Source organism: Wyeomyia smithii, chromosome 3 (assembly GCF_029784165.1).
Source record: "Wyeomyia smithii strain HCP4-BCI-WySm-NY-G18 chromosome 3, ASM2978416v1, whole genome shotgun sequence".
Taxonomy (NCBI): domain Eukaryota; kingdom Metazoa; phylum Arthropoda; class Insecta; order Diptera; family Culicidae; genus Wyeomyia; species Wyeomyia smithii.
This window is the reverse complement of record NC_073696.1, coordinates 220,390,637-220,416,859: the sequence shown is the minus strand read 5'-3', so window position 1 is coordinate 220,416,859 and position 26,223 is coordinate 220,390,637. Positions and strand designations below refer to the sequence as shown.

Sequence of the window (26,223 nt, the reverse complement as noted above, 5' to 3'; positions counted from 1 at the left end):
AATTAAAAATTGTTGATAATAGCTTTTAACCATTCCTGTGAATCTTGGTGCCCCTAGAAAAGATACTTTTTCAAAGTTAAATGAATTTTTTCATAAACAAACTCTACGACGAACCCGATAACAATTACTCTAGGATCTTTACCGCACTTCTGCTATTAATGCAATGCTGCCTGAGTTTACCGCGTTTGCTTACCGACATATTCGGAATTCACTTATTTCCAAATTGCCTTGGTTCATTCGTCGTACGTTCGAACTACCCGCAAGCACGGAGGCGTAAGAATTATTATCCATATTGTCATTGAAAGTGACATTATGAAAATTAATATTTTCGTTCACTAGGCATCATTTTCGTCAGAAAAACTCCTACGGATCAAATATTTTGGATCCAGCAGACCCGGCAACAAGGCCAACTGAGTGTTGTGCGTGGTTTAGCTCTGAGTACAGTTTTTTTCTTTTTACAATATAATTATAATTAGTGAAAGCTGTAAGTTTAACTTTCGCTGCTAACCGAAATAGTAGAGAAAAAGTCATCAGGTCATTCTGTGTAAAATAGGTAGATAACATTTTATTCGAAGTGTTTTGCTGATTTGCAGTCACATGCACTGAATTCGAAAAAGTCCAATTTTCAAGTTAGGTGTTAAGAGTGCCAAAGAGCGTTGAAACCGTCATCGTCCTGCGAACAGACAAGTAAATAAAAGAGCTGCCAGCGAATAAAATGTGACCTCCATATTTTACAAATTCAATACAGGGGTTCGATAATCCTGACTCGAATGTAATAAATTATGTATGAATTTAATTTTTTTTCTTCTTAAAACTATACCTTTCTTATCCCTCCTGACATTTTTTTTTCTTTTTCTATCTGTTCCGGTATATTTTGGAAATGTCCGAATTAAATAAAACCAATCGATGTCTAATGTCAATGCCTTTCCAGACTTTACTCCCTTTTCACACAGAAAAAAATTGTAACTACGCAACTACATCATACAAATTAAATAACAAACAAAAATTTACCGCTGATTGCAGTTTTCTGAAAAAAATTTGTGATTCGATTATCCAGACTAAAATTTTAAAATTCAACATTCGCAAAACTTCGACAGTATAAATTTATATTTTCCTAGCTTATGAGTAAATGTTATATAGACATTTTTGAATAAAAATAATCAAATCTTTCGTCAGCGTTAGGGTTTGCAATCCCGGGAACGGTTTCCCGGGAAATATCTTTTCCCGGGATCCCGGGATTCCGGAGTTCCTCGAAAAATTTCGTGAGATTTAATATAAAAAAACTTAATATCGTATTAAAACGCGAAACTTACGTCGTTAAAGTGTATCAATATTTGTCAAGGTGTAAATATTTGCTTGAAATCACGTTCAATATTTGCTTGTCGTGTAATATTAAATTAATTACTTTCCCAGCTGGTCTCGAGGTACGATGCTGGCCTAACAAGCCAGTCGTCGTAGGTTCGAGTCTCGGCTCGGGAGAGACTGTTAGTGTCAGTAGGATCGTAGCGCTAGCCCCGCAATTGTCCTGTACACTTAACAGTTGGCTGCAAAGTCTGTGTATAATAAACAGAAGGTCGAGTTCCGATACGGAATGTAGCACCAAGGCTTTGCTTTTTTACTTAATTTTTTTGCTAAAAATATTTGCTGTCTTATTCAGTAAACTAAAAATTAAGCAAATATTGACCTCGTCTAATGTCTTTTTTGCTAGTTAGCTCACTACTAAGCGAATAGTTGCCTGATTTTTTTCTTTTTTCATTGATAAAAATGTTTGAAATCTGTAAATTGATAAAAAAAATTAAATCCTGTAAATCAATGGGACCAGCAATAAATAAATTAATAAAACTCAGTCAGTGTTATCTGGCTCGTGGCCGCGATTTCACATAAAAAAATCATTTTTGCAGGTTAATTACGTAAGCATTCAAATGCTCTTAGACCTGCTCGCCTCCGCACTCCGCTTTATCTTCAGCAAACTGAAAGTAGTGGACACTCCAGGATCTTCACCAGCGGCGATTTACGTTTTACAGAAGGAAATTACATTATTTAGCCCTAACGGAAAATTGTCAGCGGATCTGAAGCGATTGTTCGACGACATAAAAAACCCTGAAACCAACTCTTCTACTAACATTTGAAACAAAAATCGATCATGAATTTCTAATGTGAACTTGAATAAGTTTTGTTTTTCAACTCGTTTTCCATTCGAATTAATAATGAAAGGGGAAACGATTATTTGATACCTTCTATTAAAAAAATTTATTCAAAATCTCATTTTTGCTTAGGTTTTCTTTCCATTCCCGGTTCCCGGGAATTCCCGGGAAATGAGATTTTTTATTCCCGTTTCCCGGAAATATTGCAAACCCTAGTCAGCGTGGCCCGAATTCACAATAACTGTATCCCATTTATTACCAGTTCGGTGCTTTTACAAATGTTCTTTACATGCGTATCTACTTTTATCGAATTCTTAAGGTTTTGGATGCATCGAACTTTACCAGTTTTTATTTTCAGTAAGGGGTCATCCACATACCACGTGGACAGCTTTGGGGGAGGGGGGGGGGGGGGAAATGGTGTAATGTCCACGGTCCTTACAAAAAAAAAAATTATATGGGCATTTGTCCACGTTGGGGGGGGGGTAAAAATCGTCAAAAATCTGTCCCCGTGGTATGTGGATGGCCCCTAAGTGTCTTAGCTTATTTATAATATCAACGAACACGTTCAAGCGTCTTCGAAAGTACTCTCAGGCCGATGACATAGTAAGCGCGACTAGCGTCGCGAAACAATTCGTCTTGCCGTAATTACATGCAGCGTTGCAAAGCGTGCGAGAAACAAAACCTTTCTCCTCCTGCTTGAGAACGAGACACAAGCTACGCTTCTCAAGTCTTTTGCGCACATGTTTTCGAAATACTTTTTCTTTTTCAGGTATCCGCCGGAAAAGCTGTTGCTGCTGCACTGGCACGCAAAAATTCTTTTGTACTGCTACTCAGCGACTGTGAAAAAATACGCGAATACTCACTTGCGAGTAGGAGTACTCAGATTAAATTGCTCGACTAGGAGGAGTGCTTGAAAAAATGTGCTCGAAAACGAAAATGCTTTCTTCATCTACCCGGTTTTGCTTCGTGCACAGACAGCCGAAAGTGGGCAAAGAATCTGTACACTCTGAAAAATATGCACGTAAATCTACCTGAAAAATCACGTAAGTGACTGATCTCAAGAAAATCTTCCATCTTTATGGACCGATAGATCTAAGCTATAAGCAAGGAGAGAAAAAAAATCTGCCATTCTACGTAACATTATCCACTATCAATTCACGTAAAATCGATCAAATTACAATGTCATTAGTTTCAGCGCATTGGTATTTGTGTGTTTTGATTTTGTTAGTACTAGTGCGGCTGTGGTGTGACGTATCCGACGACGGTATTTACGTGAATTTTTAGTATGCAAAAGAGTCAATATGGCGTACAAAGAACTCCTGAACTGCTCCAGCTAATTCAATCTTGGAGAATACGCAATGTAAGTAGACAGAATAATATTCGGATCAATAGAAAAAAACATGATTTTTCGAATTTTAAGTACTCGCTACTTGTACTTGTTTATTGGTGAATTCTCTCCAAACCTTTGGAACGATTAGAATCGTTAACAGTGTCGGCTTTCGAAAAATCGCCATAAGTTACGTGAAAAAAGGTGGTTGAGAATCAACCTTTTTTCCACGTAAATTTTACGTGCATTTTTTCAGAGTGGACTGGTTTGGTAAGTTTTTTTACAGTAGTTCAATGCAAAACCAGCCGAAGCAAACTGCTACCGAAATAGGCCGATACCCTATTTGAAATAATTTTCGTTGTTCCTTCGCAACCATCGCAACGCATCTTGAAAGAATTGTGCGACTGGTTTTGCTCGCGAGTAGGAGATTAAACGCGAGTTAAAGAGTAGGCGCGAGTGTGTGCATATGATCTCGGGAGCGAATGCGAGCAATGAAGACAGTGAGAAAGAATGAGAAATAGCTTGAATGGATAATAATCCAGTGTGTGTATCGGTAGCAACGAGCACAACCTCACTTGTGGTGTTGCATGCTGCTGAGGAGTGAGACTAACAACACTGGTTAAATGTACAACTGTGGCTTTTACAAGCATGGCTTTTAAACCGTTTCTGTGAGTTTTGGTGCCGTTAGCCAACTCGTCGGTAAAATATTCAGAGACTGAAATGAAGTCTCGTAAGCAAACCTAGAAGTAACGAACTCGGCGAGCAATTACTTCCGGAAAAGGCCGCAGGGCCAAAAAGGTTGGGAACCACTGTCCTAGGAAATATCGCTTGGAAAACAATCTTTACTTTTAAAACGCTTCGAAAATATGATTGCTATAATCTTTGTGAAAATCTACCAACGGTATAAGGGAAAATTTGCATCTGCCTCACGAAAAAGTCAGGACAACACCAACGCAATTAAACGGTGTTTGAACCAAACTGACATTTTTCAGTTTTTTTATCGAATTGTGATGACACAAATGCACTAATTTAAATAGCGATAAATTATCAATGCCGCTTCCGAAGCACTTCCAGTACGTACGCGTGGAAGCAAACAAATTGAATTTAACAAAGCATTGTGTACAACCTGGAATTGTTTTATGAATAATGGTGAAAAATTACGGAACAAAAAAGTGTTAACTGAACTGTTCCATTTATTTATTAAAAAAAAAATATTTTCAGTGAACTTGCGAATAGTTATAATTTCTCGAGTTTTTCTTCAGTCAAGTCATTGTAAATATTAAACAATGAGCTTCAGGAATGTATATGTTCCAGTCCTGAACAATTGTACTCAAGAAAATAGTTTTTAAATCCAATTGCGTTAAAAATAATGCGTACATTTGCTACCAATATGCGGAAAAATAAATAATTTGAATATGTTTAACGATTGATGAAACCTCAAATATTTTTCAGGAAAATTTCCATCTGAACGACCATCTGATACACTCTTTACATAAAGTTAGGGCAAAACTTCTACTAATTTTGGAAAAATTGGGTTTTTTAATTGGGTTTATTAGTGAGGTCATTGGGGTAAACATATTATCTGTTGACTAAAATAAAACGAATGAATAAATAAACAATGTATGATACAAAAAAAACTCTCTGTCCACAATTGTTGACAATCAGTGAAATACATTCCTTTAATGCTATCAGAGGTAGCAAAGAACCTTTAATTTTGGAACAACCCTGATGCTGCATCCCCACCGATAAATTTGCGCAAATTTTACACTACCTCCATTCTATTCCAGCGGCAATGCAGCTGAATGTTTCGTCTGTTTGCGGAAAACTTTAAAGTTAATGAATATGCATGCCTGTGTAAGTTTCTCTTACATTTTTAATTCCTTTCGACAATTATTATCGTTTTTTTTTCATGCCAATGGCGTTTCAGCTAAGCTCGGCTATTCCTCGCTATTCGTTGTGTTGCGCCGAAATTTCACTTGTAACTGGTTGCGGAACACTTGAACTGTAATTAACATTCTTGCCGGCTTTCCCTTCGTAATGGACTTTCCAAATTGTTATTCTTTTAGATTTACCCTTTGTTTTCATACAAACGTGAGTTCGAAAAGAAAACAGAACGGTTGAAATATTTTACTAGTTCGGTTTTGACGTACGTTTTAAAACATTTTATTCACAACTGAGCTGATGGTGAGTACACCGGTATTCAAATTGTGATAAGCGCAAGATACTTACCTACAAAATTTTCCTTTGAGTGTAAAACGTCACAGCCTATTGATGTGATGTTCCCAAGTTGTAAATGTTACATTCACTAGACAAAATCGCCTGGGCCACAGGAACCGTACCACTCGAGCGGGCTTATTGATGCACTTTACGATAATTTATGGCAAACAGTGCTGTGCACACAAAAAAGAGCCAGGTATCTCGAACTGATCGCGGCGCCTAACAACATTCACTCAATTTTTGCATTTTTGCAGTAATTACACACTTTCACCCGTTTGCTTCCCTTCGCTGATGTTGATTACGTACAGACATTAATTGGATTCCAACTTTTTATGACACTTGTTTGTCGTCATTAACGAATTTATTCCGAAGCTCAAAATACACACGCACACTCACGACCGGCGGAGTTTGTAATTACCGGCTATCTGTATATCTCATATGAAATATCACTATTCCGAGTAAAAACAAAACTACACGAAAATCACCTTTTTTCAACCGTAAAATCCTTTTCACCTATGTAGACAGCATAGCACTATAATCTGTTAACCGTGCTTAATTTACAACATGTAACCCCCGGTGCACACACTGAGTAAGCAAACGGCTGCTTTCGGTTGAGTTTTATCTTTGCAGTAAAACCCCCTCGCGGCCACTTCTGTTTTCCCTTTCCGTAGCACATAACGTTTCCTACCGGTAAAAATCATCATACCATACGGTCGAGACTACATATGCCACTTGCTGGTGCTGGGGACTGCGACCTGCGGTGCTCACAAACCACGGCTTCAATTGATCGTCGTTCCGGGGGTAGGGGATTGATTGAAACGGCCCAGAACGGCAGGCAGCCGAGAGCCTCATGAACTTCCTTCGAACACACTACCCATGCAAGGGAAAGAACCAAAAAAAAAACTCAGTCCACTTGGACTGTATCTACTTTCAACGCCACTCCAGCCAAACCAGAACACGTCCAAACAACACGCGCGCCAAATGCAAACTAAACCAAAGCGTCCAATCAACCACCAGGCGAACCCATCGGCGTTCGCTTCTCGCTAACTGGCTGATTTGGTTAGCTGCTTGCTGCATGCATGGCGCGGCGAAAGGGGTTCCTCTTATATGTACACCAGCCTCACATCCTTCCGTTCCGTTTCGTTCCGACCGAAAGCCCGTCGATAGGCACACACAGCAAAGTGCACCCATTTTAGAGAAAAACTACGGCGACAAAAATGCCGCTCTCAATGAATGCAGAGTTTTCCCGTTCTCCGCCTAACAACCGGCTTCTACAGTCTCACTCGCTTGATATTAAGCCGGAAAAGCGTTTGTCGTTGTTTTGCTACCACCGACGGAACGGTTTGCAATGCAAAAGCGGCCCCCTGGAAAGCACGTGCGAACAGGCGCCGATCAGAGAGAGAACCGGAGAATATATGGACTGAATGGGAGAGTGAGAATGGTAAACAGAGAGCAACTGCCAGTCGGGAGAGCGTGATGGGAGTTAGTGGTATCGCCCGGTAGCACCAACCATACAAAGTTGTGTACGACAAATTTTTGCATGCAATTAGAATGATTTTTTAAAATAATTTCGTAAACCTTGAAACGAGCATTTATGCATTTGTATCTCACCTATTCACATTAATGTATTTCAGATAGGAAGAATCGTATCAGAGAAAATGTTGAGTGCATTTTTGGAGTTTCTTCTAGTTTAGTTATTTTACTTATACTACGGCTACTTTGGACACTTTAGTTTTTCGAAAAAAATACCCTTTAAACTTGTACATTATCTTCTACACGTTGATTAAACAATGTATGTCGCACCATTTTTCAAAAGTTGTTTTCAAAAAGCACTTGCTCCTGCTTTTCAGAACACGACTAAGCATTAACAACCGTGAATCAGGAGTGAATTGTAACAGCTGTTCAAAAATCGCTGAAGTTGAAGATTGTTTTTTTTGCAAAAATATTGGAGGCGGTTAAGTTTTGTCTCTCTAGGTTCTGAAATGTAACGAGCCCACCGAAAGGCCAATAGTTCTCAGAAATATAGTTTAGTTACAGGTACACATTCGAGAAAATATCGCAACATAGTTAAAACGCTGACACTTCTCTCACGAAAACTGCAAAGCACTTCAATTACAGCCGGCAACCTATTTTAACCAATGTGTCAAAGGTACGACGGAAATGATATTTAACCGTTATGTATTCCGTAATTTGACACCCATACTTACTCGGCAACCATGGTACCCATCAAAACTAAATGCTTCCTACTTTTTAAATTTTTGACCGATTTTAGATTCTGACCCGTCAAAAGATTGAAAAACTGCCCATTTTTAGTACATCGGATTCTATTTTTGCACGATCTTTTTCTACACGAATTTTTTTACACACTTTTTTTGCACGGTTTCTCGAAATAATATGTTTTTCTTGCACGAATTCTCGAAATAACACGTTTTTTTACACAGGACGCATGGAGTAGTTTTATGAATTTTAATACCATTAGTGTTCGGTTTTATTGCCAATTGTACTAATTTGTCTCACCGAAATATGGTCCCGATGATTTGGATTCAAGAGCCAGATGCGGTTTCAGATTCATGTCGGTCCCGGATGCTAAAAATAGACAAATTTTCTAATCTTTCACCGAGCCAAGATCCAAAACCAGTCAATAATTGAAAATGTTAAAGGAATTTCATTTAGGTGGGTACCCGTGTATCCTACCGAGCAAGTATGTGGTAAGAAAATTCAGAGCCCCTTCTTTGTTTCTTCAAGCAACAAAGTTTAAACAGGTACCCAGGTACCCTGCCGGACACATAACGGTTTCTTAAAAGAATGAGTATTTATACGTCAAGTAACAGATCGATTAGACGCGGTTAGGCTACGTTTGTATAAAACCTTAAACCTCTAGTGCATAGTGCCGCCTTTTTTTCCCTTGTAGGAGCTTATGACCACTGCTACCATTAGTTAGATATATTGTGGTATACTCCGCGTTAATTATATGCGGTGTTAGTTCGTTCCATAGTGCCGCCTTTAGACACGCTTCTTTTCCCTTGTAGAAGACTGAACCACTGCGACCATTGTTTAATCTATTGTGGTATGCTTCACCTTACTCTAGGTGCGTACGAGCAGGTACATCACTATTTGGCGAGTTGATGTCCTTGCTACATTGCACATTTATCCCAGTTGGGCAACGCACTTCGTATGAAGTTTATTACCTCACCAGGGCTTTCCCTCCAAATTTCGGTAGGTTCTATGTGTCCCTTACCGAAGATACGCAATCTGCGTTGTATTAATACTCGGCATTCGCAGAGTAGATGTTCTGAAGTTTTGCTTTCGATGCCACACAGGCGACATTCATCATCATCAAGTTTGCCTATCTTCTTGAGATGATACTTACTCGGACAGTGCCCTGTAATAAGAACTGTGAATGTCCTCAAGTCTTTCTTTATTTAATCTGAGCAGCACGAGGCTCTTCTCGCGATTTGGCTCTATGAATCTTTTCGATTGTCGCAATCCGCTTATGACATCCCAGTTTGCTTTGATGGTCGCTTTTTCCCATTCACCGAGTTCAGCTTTTAGAGCGCTCGGGGAAACTCCACAGAAAGGTTCTGGGCCAACAAAGTTAGTAGATGACCCTTGTCTTGCTAGTAAGTCGGCCTTCTCGTCTCCTTCGATTCCACAATGACCAGGAATCCAGTATAAGCTCACCTGGTTTTTCATAGCTAACTTTCGGAGCGACAGGATGCATTCCCACACTAGTTTAGAGTGGCAGAAAGGAGAATTCAGGGCTTTAAATGCTGCCTGACTATCACAGAAGGCGCATATTAGGGTGGGAAAAAATGATCGATTTTCCAGAACCAAGTTTTTTTGGTTCCTTTTGGGATCCCAAACAACCCTTAACTTACCTGAAGTCGATTGGTCTTGTCTCCGCTTGGCGCATTGCATTTCAAATTTGTATGAAAATTTATATGGGAAAACCCACTTTTTTGCATTTACCTTTCTAGAGAGCTCAATAATGCTCTAATAATGCACTACATTATCTCAAAGTATAGTATTTTAGATGCCTAACAACTTTGCAGAAGATACTGATAAGCTAGAATGTCCATAAGAAGAGCTATAGCTGTTCAAAGTTGAGTATGTCTATTTAAATGCAGAAAATCTTGTTTTCTGCCAACATTACCAATGTACCGGCGTCAGTAGGATTCCCATCAGTAGTAACCTGTCGTAACGAGTTTATACACTCAGCTGGACCAAGCAAACAAATTTAGGTCAATATTCTAGGCGTAAATAGAATTAACAACGTGTTTCAGAAGTTACTTCTGATGGAAATCTGACTGACGCCGGTACGCTGGCAGTGTTGGCAGAAAAATGATTTGCAATATAAATTTCGACATACTCAACTTTGAACAGCTCTAGTATTTTTTTGGCACACCCTAGCTCTTTAAAGTCTTCGGCCAAGTTGTTAGGCATCAAAAAACCTACCATTTGAAGTTATGAAACCTATGGTTTGAGCCATTTTGAGCTTTCAGAATGGAAAATGCAAAAAAGTTGGTTTTTCCATACAAATCTCCATATAAATTTGAAATGCAATGCGCCAAGCGGAGACAAAACCAATCGACTTCCAATAAATTCAGGATTGTTTGGAGCCCCAAATAGAACAAAAAAAACTTGGTTCTGGCTTTCTGCTATCAAGTGTCATTTTTTCCATATAACGATTCCCCACCCTAGTAACCGTCTTTGTAGGTATGTATCGATACTCCCTTCCAGCATACCTCCTGCACTACAATGTCGAACTTGCGGACCCTCAACAAGTCGGAAAAAATGCGGGTACTTCCCAATAAATTAAGAGACTTGCAGTTCCATGATCCGAGTTGCGAATCGTTAGTCCGTTTTCGTTGCCTAGGTCTAACGGGTGTTAAATAAAAAATGAGAATTTTTTCAATCACATATGGTTGGCGTGTGACCAGACCGAGCCAAGCGCCAACAACATTATTTCGAGTAATCGGCGATCAAAGTTTAACCACCCCGTATGTTTCCTGCAAGCTGCTGCAGAGAGTTTATGTTATAATACCATTATAAACTGTTCAATTGATTTCATTTTTTTTTTCATGAAAGATAGATTATCAGTTTTGACATCCACTGGCGGTAAAAACTCAATTTTTAAAAAAGTGGAGCTTGGTTCGATCTGGTCGCACGCCGACCATATAAAAAAAAAATTTTTTTTTCATCGATTTCAGTATTTTTTATTAATAACATAAAGTATTTTCTTCAAAAAAATATCAGTGAATGTTTGAGTAAGGGCCGTGGTCTGCTGTTCGACGCAATTTTGTTGCGATGCTCTCACAAGAACGTTGTACGGCACTTACGTCCATTTTCCGGATACAATTCCGGATTCTTGTAGTCAGTTGCTTCCAATTGTTTTTATATACTAGAGCACTGAGTGAGTCAAAGAAATCCTCTATTGGGCGGCACTGGGGCAAGTTTGTTGGGTTACGATCTTTTGGCACGAACGGTATCTTTTTCTCCTCAAGATACGCCAGCGTCTTCTTGGCGTAATGGGAAGACGCCTTGTCTGGCCAGAAGACGTACTTCCCATCCGCGTGGTGCTCGTTCAGGAACGACAGCAGGATTTTATCGAGGCACTCTTCTTGATAGATTTGTTGGTTGATTGCCAGACCGCTCGGCTTAAACCAAGGCTTTGAAATGCCCCGGTCGGAAATGGCGATGTACAACATAACCTTTTTTCAAACTTGTGCTTGAACTTGTATTTCACTTCAGGCGGTGTAGATGACTTGTCGCTGGAGTAGTAATTATCATTTTCTGGAATATGCGTTTTGGACAGCGGAAAATAGCTTTCGTCGCCCAGAACGAAAGAAGTCCCGCGGTATTTTTTGGTCATCCACCGACACTGTGTTTTAACCGTCTCAATCTGCTCCTCCGTGTACTCCGGCGACCTCGTCTTCTTCCTGCAGACGATTCCTTTCATCTTGAGGGTCCGATGGATCAATACGTGGGAGCAGCCATATTTCCGACCGGCGTCACGCAGGCTGGTTGCGTCCTTGTTGTCAAACAGCTTCTTTAACGATGTCTTCCTCTGCTTCGTCATTATCGTCACCGGACGACCACTTCCGACCTTCCGCTATACGTTCAGGGAACCCAGGATACGATATACCGTACTGACAGGTACATTTTCTTTCTAAAATGTGTCCCCGTGAACTTTTTTCTTTGCTGGAAATGCGTTTCGTAGAACCGTACAACGCGTTCGCGGAGCACGTGCTGTTTCGCCGCCATCTTTGCTTTGACTAAATTCAAACTAGCAAAACCAAACACGCCTACTGTTTCTAGGGAGCCCAAAGAGCAATTTTCTTGGAGAAAGAAAATTTTACGCTCTGTATTTGAGTTACTGAAAGGTATTGAAAAAATTCTCATTTTTTATTTAACACCCGTTATGCCAATTTTTCCGGTTCGCATTAACATGCTTCCTGTACAGATTGTTTTTTTTTTCGGCTGGCTTGTAAGGCCTGCACCAACGCCCAGTCTAGCCGGAGGACCATCGTGACAGCACTGCTTAGAGTCCCACGCTGACACCAAGACGTCGATCAGCCACCCCTAACATGGAGAACAGACGCTGTTTTGAGCCGCACCTTTTGAACTTCTTCAAAACAGTAAATCCAAAGACACCAGACAAACTGTATATAACATGTTTATTATATCTCAAATGTTTTTTTTTGTGTTCCAATTGTTCTGCAGCAGAAAGGCTGCTATTGTTGCAAAGATCTCAATAAAGTTTTTTTTGTTGTGAACAATCCACCCTTGTCTCCGAAGCGAGCGAGGCTCTGCCGTTAGACAGTCTCGCTCCGAAATCGTTTTTTTTTTTCTTCCTGCCAATGTGTAGTCCGTCGCAAAAAGTTACCGATGGTTTGTTGTCCTCGCGCATAATTATTTGCAAACAACATTTGCGTTGAGCGCCTCTACATTGCTTACCGCTTACGCGGTCGTTAGCTTTGGTACTTAAAAACTACAAAATTGTCTAACAGCACTGAATTACGTTAACTTGATAATTTTATTTCACTCCACTGCTTTCGATGTGATCAATTACAAACGCTAGCTTTATCGGAAAGTCTAGAGTACAGCTCTTAAACGAAATAATTCAGAAGCAATATCCGTGGACGTCTTATTGGCATCTAGGTTCATCCCTAGACTGTTGAAAAAAAAAATTAATCGATCCGAGAAATGGAATTAAGAATATGTAGCTTTCCTTACAAAATCTTAGAAAAGGAATGAAGCGAAACAATTTCTTAGTCATTGATCACTAATGTTGCTAACTTTAGGTGGTTCCATTTGATTTGCCCACCTTTGACTAATCAAAGGACCTGAAATCAAATCAAAGGGCGTCGAGACGATTCTATACTTTGTATTACATAACGTTTGATCACACGTATTTTTCAATTTTCTTGAAATTTTGAACACTTGACTTTGGCATTTCCTAGCAATTTCCGGTTATTTTATATAGGATAGAATGAATGAAGTTCGCTAGGTGGGTTTCACAGTTCAGAAAAAAATTGCCAAAGTAAAAACAATCGACTTTACATGATTTTTGTCAAGTGTCATGAAGTAAACGAAATGAAATGAACTTACATAAAAGTAAAAAAATCAAAACGTTTTTTAAATAGGATAAGTGATTTATTTCTATATTTTTTTTTCTTCTGGTTCGAGCTGAGGACCGCATCACGGAAATAGTTCCATCAACAATGTTTCGATAAATAAGGTTTTAAATAGGTATACGATACGAAACTAACAAATGATAAAAAGGTATATATTTTCTTTCAGTGACCGTTATATTTTTCTCAGTTTGTTCACCTCTATTTTTCTTTTTGTTCAAGAGCGATCCGAGCAATGGTATGTACTACTTATCAAATTGTCTCTGATCGAAACGTAGAATAGAGGTGATTATTTTAATTCTTTCGGTTCAAGCGGAGGAATCCGCATCCGCAAAACAGTTTCATCACGAATTTCAGATAAATAAGGCTTTAAATAAGTAAACGATACGAACAATAAGCGCTACGATAGACGAATTTTATTACTAGACCAATTTAACACAAATACTTAAGGAAATTGGAAGTAACTGAAGCTAACGATTTACAATACAAAACCGCGAATAGTGCAGAGGCGTCGATATTTGGCTTGCCTATTCATACTTCAGTCCCCTAGCTGTTATAGAACGAATAATATTTTCTTTCTAAGATTGTAATAAAAAAATCAAATAAATATGTGTAGGAAAATGAGCTACTCTTACTTCTCCCTTCGCTTGCATCCATTCGCAAATTCAGCAAACTCTTCAACTCATACTGCTAATCAAATTTCCCAGTCTTATAATGACTGCAGAAAGAAAAAAAAGCCAACTGTAGCCGCCCCTTGCCAATCCACGTACCAAAACAGAATTTTGTTCACACCTTACATACTCATCATTCGATGTGCTCTACATTACAAAGACAAAAAGCTAACAACCTTCAAAAGCGAACCCTAAGCATCCTAGTGATGCTGTCCGTTGTGTCCGTTAACCATTGCTGCCAGATTGTAGCTGGAATTGGACTGAGAACGCGAATCCACAAACTCGTCTTCGTCCTCCTCTCCTTCGTCACCGTCGATATCATAATTTGTATCATCGTCGGTTTCAGACAGTTGATTTCGCGATCGTAGTAAATTTGAGCGCTTCATCGGCGGAGAATCCAACGCTGAGTCGGCGGGACTCTCTGCGTCTTCTTCACCGTCGTAATCACTGCCCCCGCTCGGGCTTCCTGGTGGGCTTAATGCTGACTTTATCCTCTGCTTCGAGTCTGACCAAAAGTTTGAGATTCTACTGTCTTTGCCAAACATTAGCAGGAACGTGCGTATGATATCCGAAGATTTCTCCTCCCACTTGCTGATGATGTCGCCTTTGCCCTTTTTCACCTTATCCTTCAACTCGTCCATCTTGTTCTGGAACCGGAACTTTTTCTCCGATAGGAAAGATACGTTTAGTTCTTTGGCTGTGTACCCACGGGCGAGATTTCTCCGCACGTAAATGTCGTAGTCCTTCACAATCCGTGCCACAATGTCCGAGGTGCTGACGCCCTCGGTGCGTTCGGTCGCCACGAACATCCCACGGGCCTTGATGTTGGCGTAGATATCGTTACAATCGTCCGAACTGTACGGGATCTCGTCGTGGGCCACGAAATCGATTTTGTGCTTCTCGAGAAAGTCGTCATCCAGCTCCCAGGGGGCGTCTTGGACGATCTGGAAAATACAATTTGTTTTTTTTAGTAAACTGTTTTTTTTTAGTGAAAAAATACGGATCTATTGAAATGTTTTTTATTGTTGATATCATTCTAGTATTTTTTAGGAAAGGTTCAAATGCTTCAATGAGAAATTTCCTGACAAAATTTGCTGAACAGTGATTGTTTATATCTATTGAAAAAGTTACACAACAAATATCAATCCAACATTGAATAATTTGCATTGCAGTTTTTTTTTTTTTGAATTAATTAAATCAACCAAACATTTCCGAGTACGTTTCTATCAGTTCTGCCATAATTATTTTCCAAATGATGAAGCAAATTACAAGCACTGCTAAAAAGACCCTAATTGAAAACGCTGCCTACCTCATCGACGTAGCGACAGTGTCGCACCGCCTCGTATCGCTCTTCGTCATCCATGACGGTGCGACCCTTCCGGCTGTGGGTTAACTCATCGTTGCACACGCCAACGATCAGATACACGTTGGGAAATACATTCTTGGCCTGCAAAATCGAATCGGAGTTGGTAATTAGGCACATACCGGTTCGATCACCGCCGATCGCTTACCTGCATCAGCTGCCGGGCGTGACCCTGGTGGAACAGATCGTAAATACCGTCGGCATACACGCGTATCCTTCGAGGCGCAGTTCCGGATCTGGCCATCTGATAGGTAATCTTTTGGTTGTAATCACACCGATCCCGCTCGGTAACCGCATCCAGTTCGTCCGAAAATGGTGCCGGTTTGCAAATTGTCTGTAATGGGAGAAACAAACAGAGATGACAGATTAGTGCTCGAGTGTTGCACATCCCGGAGGACAGGTTGTCACGGGGCTAAGCAGAGCAATTCATATCAATTAAGCTGATTGCCGAGGGTAAACCGGCATGATAGATTTATTGTAGCCACTGCGCAATAGAAACCACTTGAAAGGGTCGTATGCAAATACGTTTTCGCTTGCATCTGATAAATGGGGCGATTTTCTGGCTTATCTTGAGATTCCTGAAAGTGTAATCCGCGAATATCCGATGAAGCGGGAAACAGGTGAGATAAATAATTTCAGTATATTATAACTATGTTGTTACGGAAACTGTTGACAAACAAAGCAGGGCAGCCGCTCAAGTTAATTTGCTTCAAAATAAAATTATGGCACCTTTCGTAGCATTGTGTATATTCAAGACCGGCTGACCGCAGCAATTTTTAATCTTTCTTGTCTGCAAATTTATAAAACACGATGACGACTGGAAGAGTGGTATCAAATCACGAATAACCATCATATGTAAGTTTTACTAAAGACGACGCAGTGAACACAGGCTCAAGCGGAAGACAACCCAGCCAAATCATCCAATTTCAAATGCAACAGGAACCGAGAGCTCAGTTTAGATATCAGATCTAAACTTCTTCCACAAATTAAGACTTCCACAAATTAAAGGAACAATACTTCCAAAGGATTATGAACATTTAAAATGAATTAACAGCAGTCTAACAAACATGTCTCATAAGCTAGAGTGCTTGCTTGATCGGTGTGACGTCTTCGGCGAAGTTTTAGATAATAATGTAATTTCTCTGAAAACAATATGCACCGTAAAAAAAATTTTACGTAGAATTACGTCTTACGACAACATAGGGGTTCAATTCGTGAAACCGATAACATAGGGAAATTCAAAGAAATGGCTAAAAACCTGTAATCTCTTGTTTTTTTTTTCTAATTTGAGCTCTAGGGCCACACCAGCGATTTAACAGTTCTCGCAGCCTTCCATAGCGAATGGACCAACAATGGAAACCGGTGGACCGTGCACTGGTGGTTGTAGATTACATTCCACAGCGCTAGATTTTGGATCTACCGTCTGTGTGGGAATCCCCGTCATACAAGCATGTACCCAGCTTTGCGAAAACTAAAACAAACCGTTCTTTCATCGACGATCTCAAATTTTAAATTGAAGTAGTAAACATGAGTACGCGGTAGGACAGTATCAAGAAATGGGATGCTACTTCTTAATCAAATGATTTTTGTGCGCTTAGAAGCGCTAATGGTGTGTCGCAGTAGTGACATCCGACAATTTTGATTGATATCTCGTCATTGTAGATTGCCCAAAAAGATCGAATTTCGATCAATGGATTCCACAGTTATGATTTTTTTTTAAATAAAATACATCGAACACAGTCGTTTTTTATTGAGATATTCACGTCGTTTATTTTTGAGATATTTACGATGTCAGCGTTGCAAATTGTTTCTCTTAAAAAGCTCTAAAAGTCGTTCAAAGACAGTTTTGAGATGAAACTTGAAATAAAAAAGTTAGAGCGTAAAATATGTTTTTTCAATATAAATCGGTTATTTTCAAAGATAGAGAAAAACTTTTTTTTCACAAAGTTACTTGAAATTAATGGAGCTATAACATTGTAGAACAAATTTTTCTTCTATCTACAAAGATAAAAAAGTTAGATACTTGATTGCATCGAAAATGTTGGTCACCCTAATTTTTGATAATTTTTCAATGAGCGCTTTATCATATGTAACAACTTTGTAGAAGAAAGTTTTTCTCTAAAATGTTGCTATAGAGCTCTAGACCCAAATTTCCCCCTAAATTTGGTTTCTGGACCATTTTGCACTGGAGAAGACCTTCTATATCTCGAACGCCCGGGCGGGGCAGTGATCTCGTCTTCCTTGTTACAAATTTCACGACCTTATCACCAAAAACCACAATCTACTACTACGTAAAATTGCTTCAAACACCAAGGATTGTACAGCATCAGGGAGGTTAATAGAAGCAATGATCAATTATTGGTATGTTTTGGTAACAAAAAATTCAAATGTTTGTCTTCCCACGTGTCCTGTTTTTGACCCAACTTGTCCAGTTTTCTTCCGAGAAAATCTGGTCAGCCTATTCCGAAATAAAAATTTACCTCACACCCTGACCAACTTACCCCATCTGAGGGGCTATTTGGTCATTTCGACATCTACTCAAAAAAAAAAACATATAATATCCGCCAAATTGTAAACTGTTTTGAGCAGTTCATATTTTTTATAGAAGCTTTAAAGTTAACACAATATTTTCATGTATGTTTCATTTAATATTCCCTACAAAAAATTACACATTATGACCAAAAATAACCAATCAACCCCGCTCTACTAGCCCCGATAATAAAAAAAAATAGGAAAAAAATCAAATTTTCCAAAAAAGAGGAAAAAAAACCAAAACGTTTTGTTTGATTGGTAAAATGTCTTCGGTAAACAAAATTCTCTCCAGAAAAAATATACACCGCACGTCAAGAAAAATAAGAAAAAAAAAACAAAAATATAATTATAGCTTAAGCATCTTCCTCTTTTTGAACAATTTTATTTTTTTTTTATGGAAACTGCACAATGTAAGCTTAACATTGATAGTTTACTGAGCTTAGAAGAATAAAAATACAGGAAATAAAAAAAATAATAACAAAATTAATAAATTTTTAAGATAATTTTTTTTGTTCATTTTTTTCGAAAAACAAAATATATAAATAGTCATCTTTAACTGTGTCGGAGACGCTATATCAATCAAACAAACCGTTTGGGCTCTAAAAATATTTCTATCTTTATTCGGCAGGATTTTTTCAAAAATGAGCTTTTTAATTATTTTTTTTTTTCGTTGAAATAAATTTAATTACTGATACATTTTTTTTCTGGAAAAAGAAAATTGTTATCTACAACTTTGCTGAAGCCGTCACACTGATAAAATAAACTGCTGTCTGGCTGACTCCAAAGATAGTTGTAATCACGAAAACCATCACAACTTATTTTTAAAAAAGATTCATAAGCCTTTTCAAAAATAAGTCTATATTGGAAAAAAATTGTCGACTTATTTTTATACAAATTGACACCTCTAGCCTCTCTGAACATCTGTGCGAAATTTTAACCAAATCTAAAATGACAAAAAAAATTGCTCTGGAAGCATAGAGCCAGTAGAACAAATGATTTGGGTTGTAAAAATTTAGTGCTCATTGGATGGTAGTTAAATACTGTAACGTCGCTTTCAATATTCCGTCATTTGTTTGCAAAATGCTCTGTGATAGTTTAAGGAAAAAGTTAGCAGAGCAATATTCCAAACCAACATTTTGAGCAAAATAATAATTTGCTCGAGGAATGCTATTGAAGAAAATCTTGGTTTTAATGATAAAAATGGCCGTTAAATACTCTGATAGAATTTTAATTTGAATAAATATTTATTTTTAAAAATTGTTCTACCAGCTTCAGACTTCCTGAAATCTCGCTCGCACAAAGAAGAGACAGTGTGCTTTGCGCTACAAGTCTCGTTTCTCATTCAGTCGCTTCGTGCTGTGTGCAACGTGCGAGCGAGTGAACTTACCATTCGTACGAGCCATGTCTCGTCACATGGGAATTTTTTTGCGACGTACACGAAGATATCTCGTCTCTCAACTTAACGAGTGCGGTGCACGGGCGACGCGTACTTGAAACAGCTTGCGTGCAAAATCTCGTGAGCTCGTCTCGCGAGCTTGTCTCGCATGTTGCTTTGCGCTAATGGTGCGAGAAGGAAATTGATTTTGTGCAGAAGGATACAGGCAGGGGATTTTATGTTTTTTTATTTACGGTGTTATAGCAGCATGCATCAAAACACCGTTAGAATTATCAATGATATAACCTAGTTCATTTATTTATCAATGCAAAATTCTATGATTAATTCATCCGACTTTTGTTAACATGAATTAAGAACGTTTTGTTACTATACTTATTATGCTAACGGTTCAAAGAGAAAGATTTCTCTCGTCGCTTGAAACAAAAGCGCGTGCACAGGAAGTCTGACCAGCTTAATGTCGAATGAGCACTAATACGTACGAAATACGATTACGGTAAAAAATTGGTCAACTTCATTTTGCCATATTATTTCTATCGTGTATCAAAAAAAACCTGAACATCCCTTATTTTAAAGATATGTGTGTATCATGCCTTATGTTTGATTTTGACAATTGCTCTTCAGTTGTGAAAATGGTGTCGAAGCAAGAGAAGCAACGGATCAAAATTTTGCTCGAGCTTCGCGAAAATCCGAACTACTCGCACGCCAAGTTGGCACAATTGTTGAATGTGGCCAAATCAACCAACCATCACCAAAGTAATGAAAGTGTTTGGGGAATGTTTGTCGACTGCCAGGAAGACAGGATCGGGGAGAAATCGAAATCCGTAGACCGCAAAAACGACGAAAAGAGCGGCCAGCAGTTTCAAGCCGAATCCAAAAGCATATTTTCTAACTAAACCAATCTGCTCATCCATAGAATGGATTCTTCTTAGTTCACTTTGGATTCCTCATAAAGTACTCAAAAACTTACTTAAAAGCACTAAATTTCATATTAAAGTCGGGCATCTGCACTTGGAAACTCATTTAATTCAATCACCTCCCACAGAAAACAAAATCCGTGCAATGCTCTATATGGCTACAACGGGACTCGTTCAGCAGCCAACCAAAGTTTTTTACATCACTCTCGGACCATTTTAATCACTGAACAAAATCACTCACTACACTAAGAATACTTTAATCTTTGAAATGTTCACCTCAAATTTCCAAAAATTAATTATTATTATTGAGTTAGCAGAAATATATGAGATTACACACATTTTTGTTGGACCAATTTTTGACCGTAACACCCGTTTACCACCAACTATTTGTTCCACTGATTTTACTCTTCCAGCTTAACTTACTTCCCGCGAAGAGAAATCAATTTTTTCCTCAAATTACTTCTCGCAATCTGCGTTGAAGAAAATCAAAAGTTGCCAAATCAGTTTCTGTTAATACGAAAAAATCATACTGAAAATGTTGAATTATTCCGACATAATTGACATGAATCTACAGCACTGTAGTGGTTACCTAGGTTACCAATTTTGCACATAAACTACAGCGGATATCTAGGTAACCTACTACGACGGGCTGTGGCTACGTTCATTCATGATAATGTGATTCATTCATGATTAACAGTGTGATGAATATGGGGGCGTCGTGAGATGAATAATTGAGCAGTGATTCAAGTTTCGAGATGGATATGGAAGCTTTGTAAAAAATGGTTTGTTTTACAAAATTCAGGATAAATCTAGCTAATTTTACTAAATATACAATGCTGAACGATTCCATAAGAGCACGTAAGCATATTTTGGTGTTTACCGTGCATTCTTCGTGAATATCGGCTTAATGAGATGAATAACACTGTGCAACAATTTTTTTGCCTTGGCTTCTATGTATGATGTTTTGATGAAGCTTGATGCAAAAATAAATTTCCCCGAGTTTGAACATACTTTAACTCAAGGGGCAACAATGGCGCCATTTTGAATTTTCGAGGAATAGGAAATTTTCGATGTTTTTTCGACACCATTTTGTTTTAAGACCAAATATCAATTTTCAAAGAGTTTGTCCACATTTTAGCATCTTCTTACCCATCTTTAAAAAAAAAACAGATCTTCAATCAGACAAAAACTGAGTTCAAAACGGTGATTCTACGAAAGCAGTTTTGGCATGGTCCTAGTATATTTCACAAAACAAAACAATATCGAGTATGTCTGAGCATTGATGGTACTGCGCTAATATCTAAAAGTGGTAGTCAAATTATATCTTATATTGAGTAAACAAATCTCAGTAATCGATTGGTAGGTGTCTGATCTACGTAAAATGTCAGCAACATGTCGGTTTCACCCCAAATAGGGGAATTGGGGCAAAATTGATATGTTGCTGACATTTTACGTGGATCAGACACCCACCAATCGATTCCTGAGACTTTTTTACTCAATATAGGACAAAATTTGACTATCGCATTTAGATATCAAGGCATTAGCAATAATGCTCAGACATACTCGATATTTTTCTGGTTTGTGAAACATACTAAAACCATGCGAAAACCGTTTTCGTAGAATCACCGTTTTGAGCTCAGTTTTTGTCCGATTAAAGATCTGTTTTTTTTTTTCAAAAGATGGGTAAGAAGATTCTAATATGTGGACAAACTCTTACAATTTTGATATTTGGTCTTAAAACAAAATGGCGTCGAAAAAACATCGAAAATTTTCGATGTCTCAAAAATTCTAAATGGCGCCATTGTTGCCCCTTAAGTTGAAATATGTTCAAACTCGGGGAAATTTGCTTTTGCATCAAAATACACAAAAAAATTATATATGGAAACCAAGGCAGAAAAAAAGTCAATTTTTGTTGCACACATTATAATGGAGCAGTCCCCCTACGGAAACTGGGGAGGGTGGCAAAAAATGTTAAACACATTATGCTGTCGAAGTTTGCAAAAAAATAACTTGCGTGGTTCTTGTGGTTTGAAGAACAACATTTTCATCGAGAGAGGTTCCTTCGACTAGGAAATTTATGTGCAGGAGCGCCTGAAAAAACGTCTGTTCTCGCCGTTCTGTTTTAGCCGCATTTGGTATCTTGCCATTACGGAAAAAAGGCCATGGAGTGGTATGTCGCGGACAAAGTCCAGGTGGTGCCAAAGGACATCAGCCCTCCCAGCACCAGAGCTCCGTCCTATAGAAAAATATTGATCTAACTCTGAGCGGAACTTCAAGAAGACACGAAAGACAGTTGTCAACGAGATGCAGTTCAAGGATAACTGGCGTTCTGCGGCGAACAAAGTGACCAAGAAGGCTAAACAATACTTGATGAAAGGAGTCAAGAGAATGATCCGGTGATTCACAATCGCTAAAAAGGAAGCATGGATCAATACTTTTCCTTTATTGAGTAGGAACTTGACAAAGAAACATGGTTTGAGTTTTCAATAAAAAAAATGTTCGATTTACACACATTTTTGTTGGACCAATTATGACGGTAACACCCGTTTACCATCAACTATTTGTTCCACTGATTTAACTCTTCCAGCTTAACCTACTTCCCGCGAAGAGAAGTCAATTTTTTCCTCAGATTACTTCTCGCAATATGGAATACTTAGTCTATAAAACTAGTAATTCTGAACGACAATGTAAACCAGGAGTGGAATGTGCATATACGTCTTAGGATCTAGCGTCGAAGGAAAACCATTTTTTACCTTTTCTATCGAGTACTTCTATTGCCACCTTATTCTTCTAGATCAGCGTTTCTCAACCTGGGGTTCGCGTACCTCTGGGGGTACTCGAGAGCCTTCAGGGGTACGCGAAAAAAAAATCAGTAATGGCGGACAAAGCAATTTTTCTTTACAATACTTTATTTGCTGTTCAATCATGCTTTTGAATCATAACTGTAGCAATTAATCAAACACACCATAGTACAATTTTAAACCTGTACTGCCGTGAGATGACAAAGTGACGTAAGTGTCATTTTTTCGAATATGGGCTTTTCAAGCCAATTTGTTCATTATTCTAAGACCTATCTTTTGGTATCTTCCTTTTTGTTGTTACTTATTCGTACGTTGCATAAAATCAGAAAAACAAAGTGACGTTGGCACCCATTTCAATACAAAAGTGACGAGAAATTCATTCGTTTTTGGGCCGTACTGAAAAACTGATCACTTGGATCTACGTCACAATGTCATCTCACGGCAGTGTACTAGACTACCACAACATGATCTACCACTACTCACCCCCATTCTGTGAGAAAGTTCTAAGCCAGAGAGTACAATCGATATGAAAAATATTGCCAAGGGGTACGCGGACAAAAAAAGGTTGAGAACAGCTGTTCTAGATGATAGGTGCCTTTGCTTACAGCAGGAGTTTCAAAATCGTGCTTCTTGTAGCTTTTATAAGTACTCCTCAGCATTTTCAAAACAAAAGCGAAACCGACTTCAAAAATACAGATACTTTTCCTGTTATCTCGGCGGAAAACTTTTTGAAACCAAAATATTTGGTGGAGCATTTTTGAATTAATAAGTAAAAGCTTGAAGAAGTACTCCGTCGAGTAAAAGATCTGAGAACGCCTGGCTTATACTATTTGCGTTAAAGCAACTTTCATGAAAGCGCGTATAAAGTCGTATACAAGACTTATATAATGGTTGGTTATCTAAGAGAAACACGAAACTATAAACTATAAATTTTTCTTCGACGAGTTTGATGTGATATTTCATTGTTTATTTTTCTCGAATTATGAAACAATTAGCATATTACTATAATTATTGCATCAATAAGAAACATGCTATCAAAGTCACGTAAACAACAAATTAATAAAGTAATTCGTTACCACTCTCACACAAACACAAGCTAAACCAAACAACCGTTTAACATGAAAGCTCCATTTTCTCTATTTCCATCGTTACAGCGCTCATCTGCAAGCAAATTACTGTTTGGAAATGGAAATCACTGCACACAACAGTCAGCAAAAGGAATCCATAATTAGGAGATACATTCTTACGCTAAGAATGTATGTCATTACGAACATGTAAAGCAAATTTGTTAGTTAGGTAACTAACTAGTAAACTGGGAAAATTTTGCCTTCTGAATTTCTGAAAAGTTCACATTATTGTAGGAATTATATAATACAATATAGCATTTAAACGACCATCACTGTTCATAACTTCAACGAAATTTCGAACAATAAGGCCATTCGGACGCTCAAAGAAAACCGGCTCTATGGCTCAACATTTCCTCCAGAACCAGATTAATCTTGCTACTTCAATCCCTAATAATAGTGTAACCTACTTCCGACGGCAGAGGAGGTCACACAGTGTCACTGACAGCAGAGAGAAAATCGATATTTATCTTGCGTCTTGCATCAAGAACTTTATGCACTGCTGATTGGTGCATGTATTTATTCTAGAGTAAGATAATTAGATACAGCTGCATCAGATGTTTTTAGTTCGAAGCATACGGTGTTTCTGAACCAAACAAATTATATTTATTTTATCGACGTTCGTCCCTCTAGAATATTGTTCTGCATACGTTAGCTGATTTGTTTATAGTGATATTCAATTTCTGAGAATCTCAACCACACTGTCCATCTGTTCCATCAGCAAGTGTTTATGAATTTTGTTTTCTAGAGAAGCTTGCAAAACAGCAAAAATCATATACGGTGATTTTTCTAGATGTGTCAATTGAATCCAACCAGAAAAAAATGACCATACAGCATGTGTTTGTTGTCAACTTCCGTAGTTTGGTAAATAGTAGAATAATGCTTTCGGACAAAAAAAAACCTTCGGTTCATTTAGCGGAAAGCTAACTTCAGGTTGATTGCCTACCCACTGCAGAAAAGCACGCTTAAGAGTGCATAGAATATCGTGAGGTAATCGAATCATTTTCTTATTACTACTCATATACTTCACTTCAGAGGCTGCACGCGGTTTTAATGGTATTGCCTTTCAAGGTTTACCGTGTTCTGTATTGGTTTTTGATTTCCACTTTGCAAAATCTGATTTGGTGCATTTCACGCAGCCAAACTATACGTTTCGCTGGCATCATCATCGTCATCAGCCTCATCATTCTCAGTCTCAGTCGATGGTGCGTTGCCAACTCGAAACTCTCTCGCTCATCAGTTGCAACGTCAGCATTGCGTCAGCCGTGGAAAACGGTCAACTGAACCAACTTTAATTTATTTTGCTGCTGCCAAACGTAGTTCAACGAAGCGCTTTTGGTAGTCATGGAATTAAATCTACCGAAGCGGTGACACTTTGATTCTTGTATGAAACAAATGTTTAACATTTTTTAACTAAGATTCCTCGTTAAATAAGGAAAATTAAGCGATTTTCAAACGCGATTTGACTGGTGGCAATTTTCCGTCTTTACGCAAGTTTCGCCCTAAATGGAATATATTTGTTGGTTCGATGGTCAAGAAAGGGAAGAGGCGTTCGACTATGGAATTGGTTCAGAAGGACGCGTCAAACGAGTAATTATTTTGCAAAAAAGGTAGGGTAATGGTTTTGTAGGATTTGCTCGGAGGTCAGCAAAACTTTCACTTGTCCCTAGCGATTTCTAGATGAGCGACAACGAAGAAGACACTGTTGCTGTCTGGCATTCGATTTCTATTTATAGCACACTTTCGATTAGTAGCTGATGAATCGTGTGTAGGTATATATTTATGTCGCTGCAAATGGCATCGCGTGATATTTACATTCAGCTGTGGATGCTATTTGTCATGCAATTGATCCTTTGAGGTGGTTCGATCAGTGCTCTATTTCTGTACCAAATTTCATTGGCTTTCTAGTGCATCACTACTTGAATGTACACTATATTGCTATGTTTCTCTTGTACAGGAAAGATTTATTAGTATCCGTTTGCTAATGCTGCTTTTCTTATCATTAATTTATTATGTAAATGTTATTACTCAAACTATTGTCCACGTTTTCCATTACTTTTCGTCATTTTCTCAGCAAGGAATGGATATCACGTCGAAGGA

The 26,223-nt window shown here is 38.4% G+C and overlaps 2 protein-coding genes across 6 annotated transcripts in view; both read right to left on the bottom strand.

Moving 5' to 3' along the window:
• The window catches only part of LOC129727560 (adenylyl cyclase 78C), a 151,654-nt gene extending 144,988 nt beyond the window's left edge, over positions 1–6,666 (bottom strand). For both annotated transcript variants that reach the window (XR_008728553.1, XM_055685495.1), the window contains exon 1: positions 5,701–6,666. The gene's annotated coding sequence lies outside the window, so the exon portion shown is untranslated. The remainder of the gene's footprint in view (positions 1–5,700) is intronic.
• Positions 6,667–12,348: 5,682 nt separating this feature from the next.
• Positions 12,349–26,223, bottom strand: part of LOC129727564 (choline-phosphate cytidylyltransferase B-like) — a 63,557-nt gene continuing 49,682 nt past the window's right edge. For all 4 annotated transcript variants that reach the window (XM_055685504.1, XM_055685503.1, XM_055685506.1 and 1 more), the window contains 3 exons: positions 15,505–15,690; positions 15,303–15,440; positions 12,349–14,937 (listed from right to left, as the gene is read on the bottom strand). In XM_055685504.1, coding sequence (XP_055541479.1) covers positions 14,194–14,937; positions 15,303–15,440; positions 15,505–15,690 — 1,068 coding nt within the window. In that variant the 3' untranslated portion in view covers positions 12,349–14,193. The remainder of the gene's footprint in view (positions 14,938–15,302; positions 15,441–15,504; positions 15,691–26,223) is intronic.